We start from the raw sequence: 6,778 nt of genomic DNA, 5'->3' as shown, positions 1-6,778 counted from the left end.
ACAGACCACATTCCATACCCCCACCTTACAGAAAGCAGAGAAACAACTGCCGAGGTCATAACTTAGGCGCTGTAACAGAGAAAGAATGTGATGTTTTGGCTTTTACGACTAGCTGGGGGCCACTAGAGACTATAAAAAGCTGAGCAACCCGTCACCATTTTGAGACATGTGCCTGACCCTCTGGTAGCATCTCTCCCGTCCGGACGTTGTAATGCTCTGACTGTTGAATTGTATGGAAATAAATGATTGTTGATTGAGCATTGATACACCGAGTATTGTCCCTCCTTCAGCCCAAAGATTCAAAGAATTGGGAGATTTCAACACAGCAGGAACTCTTCTTAAGCTGGAACATGTCTTCGCGGATGCGTGTATGTGTGTATGTTGGGGAGATTAGGGAATGGAGTCAGAGGTTCAAGCACATGATTCACCGTAGGAGACCAGCCTTTACCGCTGTCTCTTCAGTAATATGTAGAAGGGGCGCTACATATCACACTCTAGCAGCACACAAAGCTTCGCCACAGGTCGTAGGAGAATGTTTTTGCTGGTTTTCACCTTGGCTTGACGAACCCTACCTTTGGCATCCTCAAACGTCTGAATCACTCGACCCATTAGCCATGAATTTCTTGGACCGGAATCATCCACGATGAGGACAATATCACCTTGACTGATATTTCTTTGTGGCTGGGCCCACTTTTGTCGCCTTTGCAAGTCTGGCAGATACTCCTTGATCCACCGTGTCCAAAACAAATCCGCCAAGTACTGGACTTGACGCCATCTACGCCTCGAGTACAAGTCGCTCCTGCTGAATACTCCAGGAGGTAGCGGAGTTTTGGCTTTCATCAAAAGCAAATGGTTTGGCGTCAAGGCCTCCAGGTCGTTCGGATCGGTAGAGACTCTTGAGATAGGGCGGCTATTGATAATCGCCTCTACCTCACACAGCAGTGTGTGCAGACCCTCCTCATCAAGGATCTCCTGCTCCACAACGGAGCTGAGCACTTTGCGTATGGACCGTATCTGCCGCTCCCAAACTCCTCCAAAATGCGAGGCAGCTGGGGGGGTTGAATATCCATGTGATGCCTTTAACCAACAAGGCTTCTTGAATCTTTGCATTATCCAAAGCACGCACTGCTTCCCGCAGCTCCCTCTCTGCACTTACAAAGTTTGTTCCATTGTCAGAACGCATCAACTGAACCTGTCCCCTCCTAGCAACGAACCTCCGCAATGCATGAATACAAGAGTCCGTGTCCAACGAATTTGCCAGCTCAATATGCACAGCCCTCACTGTCAAGCAGGTAAAAACTACGCCATACCGTTTGATCATGGACCTACCCCTTTTGATTTCGAAGGGACCAAAGTAGTCCACACCGACACTTGTGAATGGTGGCTCATCGAGCGTGAGCCTTTCAGTAGGAAGATCTGCCATGATCTGACTTGCTGCTTTCCCATGATGCCGTCAGTGGCGTGTCTAGAAAATTTTTGTTGGGGGGGCCAGGTAGGGGCACAGATTTGGAGAAGGGTGGCAGATTTAATTGGCAGATAATGTTTTAAAAAAAAAAATTCTACCAACCATTAACCATAATTCAATAATCCTATAAACCTAATAACCAAATGCACTTTTAACTCTTATTAGAATGAGATTTTAACCACTACGGTGCAAAGTTTTTAGATACTGCGTTGATAAAGTACAAGAGATACAATCAGTGCTTTGTCAGTGTTTACTCAGCATTCAAGGACAGCAATATTTGCATAGCATTTTTACTGACATGTAGTGCACATATGTTTTGGGCAAAAACATTTTTGAATATTAAAATACGAACATTTGTAACAAACAATTGACAAATTAGCCAATGCCAATGCAAAACTTTCTCTGCCTGTTAAAAAAAGAAGATAATCTTCTCACAAACTGGTGTTTGATTTTGAAACAGGAAAAAAGTGGAGAAACAACTGAAAAGACTAACATTTGAATAAAACCTGAAAGCAAGTAAATACTTTCTATGCTGCCTTATGGTAAACTTTGGTAATATTGATAAAGAACAGCACTGGCTGATGATGAAATACATTCAGCTGGCATGGTGACACTGCCAGTATAACCTGCAGGGCTGGACTGGGACAGAAAATCGGGCATTTTGACTACAGACCGACCCACCAGGTATTAAAGCCATAAAGCCTTTGAATGAAAACAAACGCTGTGGTGACAGTGATGTACAGTCTTGTTGGTATATGTATGATTTCTATACATTTTACGTCAGATAAAAACTTTGGTTGTAAGATTTAGATAATTATTTAATAAAAGCTAGATATTTTAAATGAGAATAGGAAAGAAAAGTATTTCTTTGTGCCCCCTTTCCCTGTTAATGCCCTACCTGGCCCCCTGGCAAAACTTTGCTAGACCCGCCCCTGCACAGTTACCAGCTGTCAGCTACATAAAAAAGGATCCTGGTGGGTGGTCTTCACGTTTCCCTCTCACCAGATATCCAAACCGACATCATGACCAGCAGCTTTACAGCTGTGGCTCCAGCAAACATCAGCTGATACTAGAAATTAATATTAACCCTTGTGCGCCCGCCTGTTCTCGGGGCGTGGGTCGTGGTGACCCCCCGAGGTGTGTGTGTGTGTGTGTGTGTGTGTGTGTGTGTGTGTGATGATGATGATGATGAGTGTGTGTGTGTGTGTGATGATGATGATGATGATCCTGATGATGGTGGTGGTGGCGATGGGGGGTCTTGGTAACCCCCTGGGGGGGGGGGATATGTGTGTTTTATGATGATTAGGGTGGGGGTCCTAGCGACCCCCTCGGGCATATGTGATGATGATGATGATGATGATGATGATGATAGGTTTGGGGTCACTAGGACCCCCCCGGGGGGGGCATATGTGATGATGATGATGATGATGATGATGATAGGTTTGGGGTCACTAGGACCCCCCCGGGGGGGGCATATGTGATGATGATGATGATGATGATGATGATGATGATGATGATGATGATAGGTTTGGGGTCACTAGGACCCCCCGGGGGCATATATTGTGTGATGATGATGATGATGATGATGATGATGATAGGGTGGGGTGGGGTGGGGGGGGGGTCGCTAGGGGACCACCGTTGGGGCGCTTGTGTTATCACGGCGTCGGTGGCGTCCGGGGAGCGGCGTCGCGGGAAGAAGAAGAAGAAGAAGAAGCGGCGCAGTTGGGACAGTACGTGACGGCGCAGTTTGTACACACGTGCGCTCGGCACTCGCGGCACAGGATCTTGGTCTTGACGTCTTTGCTCCTGGGACACACGCGGCACCTGCGCCTCTTGACCGGAGAGGAGTCGCGTGGCGTAGCGTTGTTGTTAGAGGCTGCCTCAGCGGTAGCGCCTCGGGCCGCGACTCTGCCTCCTCCTCCTCCTCCTCCTCCTCCTCCTCCCGGTCCTCACGCTAAAGCCGCCCTGGCTTCGAGCATGGGGCGCGCGAGCGCTTTGCCCAGTCGCTCGAGGAAGAGCCGTCGTCTGTTGAGCTTGCCCGGCATCCAGTCGGGGTGAATTTCCCTCCACAGCACGAACGCGTTGTAGGCCGCCACGTCGACCATGTTGTGGAAAAGGGCCACGGGCCACCTGCGGGTCTTTCTCCTGCAGCTGTACGTGCTCACGACCTTGTCCAGGTTGTCCACTCCTCCCTTGGTGCGGTTGTAATGCAGCACCAAGGGCGGTTTCGCGCCGCTTCTGTTGCTGCTGCCGCCGCTGCTGTTGCTGCTGCTGCTGTTGCTGATGCGGCGGCTAGGCCGGGGCTCGGGGCCGGAGCGATGGTGGTAATAACGAGGAGCTGTGGTGAGGAGCAGCACGTTCTTGTTCTTCTTGGCCACGTAGGAGAGGATGATCGTGTCGGGCCCTCCTCCTCCTCCTCCTCCTTCTCGTCCTCCTCTTCCTCCCCCTCGTCCCGCGGAGCCGCCGAGTACCACGGATTCGACGGAGCCCACGGCCCTGCCCTTGACGCAGCGCAGCTCTCTGGGGATCTCGGGTCTGTTCGACCGCAGAGTGCCCAGCACGGTGTGGCCTCTCTCGCGATAGAGCCTATCGGCGAGCTCGCGCGAGGTGAAAAAGTTGTCGCACGTGACGTTGCGTCCCGGAGTCAGTCCCTCGGTGAGGTCCACGACCACTCGAGTGGCCAGGTGCTTTTCGGGAGGGCCGCGCTTGTCGGGCTTGCCGGTGTAGACTTGCATCTTCCACGCGTAGCTGGAACGCGCGTCGCACGCCACCCATATCTTGATCCCGTACCTGGCCGGCTTGCTGGGCATGTACTGTCTGAACGGACACCGTCCTGATGGATGGATGGAGAGAGAGAGAGAGAGAGAGAGAGAGAGAGAGAGAGAGAGAGAGATGTGGGAAAGCGTGGGGGAGATTGGGGCAGAAACGCAAGGAGAAGACATTCAATTCAATTCAATTCAATTTTATTTATATAGCGCCAAATCACAACAAAAGTCGCCTCAAGGCGCTTCATAGATACAAAGACATAAAGAGTCATAGACTTCATAGCTTCATAGCTTCATAGACATAAAGAGTCATGCGAAAGCAGCACAAACGCGGAACCCAACACAAGTATGCAACAGAGCAGCGAGCTAGCCCGTTTTCGTCATCCCCGCTCCTATTCCTCCTCTCTTCCCCCAGTCACACACACACACACACACACACACACACACACACACACCACATAGTACGTACGTACCTCTGAACGGCACCAGTCTCTCGTCGACGGTGACCTCCGGTCCCGGGCGGTACATGGCGGGCAACCTCGCGCACCACTCGTCCCACACGGCTCTGATGGGGGCCAGTTTGTCGTAGCAGCTATCGCCCTCGCCGCCCTCGCCTTCGCCTCGCCCGGCCCTTCTGGTCTCCCTGTCGTCGAAGCGCAGCGCGCTCGAGTAGGCTCGAAAGGTCTTGAGCGGCATCGTGGCTCTGAACACGGACCTGCCGCTCTCGGCGTCCCACAGGCTCTCGCAGGCCTCTCCCCGGGACCTGTACACGCCGGCGAGCACGAGCAGCCCCAGGTAGGCTCGGAACTCGACGCGGCCCATGGGCTTCCATCCGTCGATGGCGGGCCTGCGCCTGCCCGCTTCCAGGTTGGTCATGGCGATCACCGAGTCCTCTATCTCCGGCGGAAAGTAGGCCATGAACGCGGAGGCCTCGTCTCGCGCCGCCGCCACGGCCTCTTCGGTGGGGCCTCGTCCCGGCGGGTCGAGGTCGTCGTCTTCTTCTTCTAATTCTAATTCTTCTTCTTCTTCTTCTTCATAGTCTTTGTCTTCTTCATCGTCATCGTTATAATCATCAGCGAGGACGTCTTCTTCTTCTTCTTCTTCTTCATCATCATTGGCGAGGATGTCTTCTTTTTCTTCTTCATAGTCTTTGTCTTTGTCTTCTTCTTCTTCTTTTTCTTCTTCTTCTTCTTCTTCTTCATCATCATTGGCGAGGATGTCTTCTTTTTCTTCTTCTTCTTCTTCATTGTCTTTGTCTTCTTCTTCATCATCATTGGCGAGGATGTCTTCTTCTTCTTCTTCATAGTCTTTGTCTTCTTCTTTTTCTTCTTCTTCATCATCATCATCATCATCATCGGCGAGGACGTCTTCTTCTTCTTCTTCTTCTTCTTCTTCCTCTTCTTCTTCTTCTTCATAGTCTTTGTCTTCTTCGTCATCGTCGTAGTCGTAATCGTCGGCTACATCAGCGTCGCGAGTTTCACCGACAGTGCCGCGGCCGCGATCGCGCCCAGGATCATGAACGCCACCTGCAGCGCGGCCGGCGTCGTCCTCTTGCCAAATCTCCCGAGTCCCCCGCCCCGGTGGGTCGGCGCCTGCTTCTTCTTCCTCTCCCTCTCGGCGGTTCGACTCGCCTTGCGAGCCGCCGTCCTGGCAGAGTTGCGACGCCATTTCGTAACCGCGATCGTCTTCCTCGCAACTACCCACCCCATCGTTTTCGTCCTCCTGATCCTCCGAGTGGCTCTCCTCCTCCTCGTCTGCGAGCGTTCGGGCCGTCGGGTCGTCGTTGTCGTCCCCCTCGGCCTCTTGCTCCTCTTCCTTGCTCTCGTCCTCCTCCAAGTTCTCCTGTAGCTGCTGCTGCTGCTGGTGCTGCTGCCGCTGCTGCCGCTGCTCTTGGTCTTCCTCGACCCCTAGCCCTCGATAGCGAAACGTGGCCGGTCGCAACAACGGAGCCACCGGAGCCGACCACGCAGCGTACGCCAAATGCGATGGCGATGGCGACGGTGATGGTGAGCGGGAGGAGGAGGAGGAGGAGGAGGACACCGCTGGCGATTGCGATCCGCCTGTACCGACCTTAGTGCTCTTTGGCTCCCACGGTCTAGTGCGTGACATTATCTTCTTCTTCTTCTTCTTCTTCTTCGTCTTCTTCTGCTTTCGCCGGGGTGTTTCTCGACCACCTTTTTACAAGACTTTATATCTCTCTCTCTCTCTCTCTCTCTCTCTCTCTCCAATCCCATCCCATCCAATCCCCATCCCATCCCATCCCATCCCATCCCCATCCCATCGGGGGGGATCTCGCGACCCCAACCTCCTCCCTCCTCCCTCCCTCCCTCCGCGGGGGACCCGCATCCCCCGAGCCCGCCATCCCATCCCCATCCCATCGGGGGGATCTCGCGACCCCAACCTCCTCCCTCCCTCCGCGGGGGACCCGCATCCCCCGAGCCCGCCATCCCATCCCATCCCCATCCCCATCCCATCGGGGGGGATCTCGCGACCCCAACCTCCTCCCTCCCTCCCTCCCTCCGCGGGGGACCCGCATCCCCCGACCCCG

General features: G+C 53.2%; 1 protein-coding gene across 1 annotated transcript; it reads right to left on the bottom strand.

Moving 5' to 3' along the window:
• Positions 1 to 3,120: 3,120 nt before the first annotated feature.
• On the bottom strand, positions 3,121 to 6,339 carry LOC147316648 (uncharacterized). The gene is made up of 4 exons (XM_086313041.1): positions 5,712 to 6,339; positions 4,704 to 5,561; positions 3,419 to 4,298; positions 3,121 to 3,271 (listed from the first exon to the last, which is right to left on the bottom strand). Exons 1-4 carry the CDS (start codon positions 6,337 to 6,339, stop codon positions 3,121 to 3,123), a joined length of 2,517 nt encoding a protein of 838 aa, XP_086169167.1.
• Positions 6,340 to 6,778: the final 439 nt, after the last annotated feature.

Source organism: Aulonocara sp. 'chitande type north' Nkhata Bay, linkage group LG12, assembly GCF_057382095.1.
Source record: "Aulonocara sp. 'chitande type north' Nkhata Bay isolate Kocher_YH1m ecotype deep benthic linkage group LG12, A_spYH_male_GT1.1, whole genome shotgun sequence".
NCBI lineage: Eukaryota > Metazoa > Chordata > Actinopteri > Cichliformes > Cichlidae > Aulonocara > Aulonocara sp. 'chitande type north' Nkhata Bay.
This window is presented reverse-complemented; position numbering and strand designations above follow the sequence as displayed.

Excerpts from the sequence above, each read along its gene's own strand:
- LOC147316648 (XM_086313041.1), bottom strand. The coding sequence starts at position 6,339 with ATGTCACGCACTAGACCGTGGGAGCCAAAGAGCACTAAGGTCGGTACA. Across the intron at positions 5,562-5,711 it reads TCGCGGCCGCGGCACTGTCG|AAGAAGAAAAAGAAGAAGAC; the intron begins GTGAAACTCGCG and ends ATGATGATGAAG. Across the intron at positions 4,299-4,703 it reads GAGACTGGTGCCGTTCAGAG|GACGGTGTCCGTTCAGACAG; the intron begins GTACGTACGTAC and ends TCCATCCATCAG.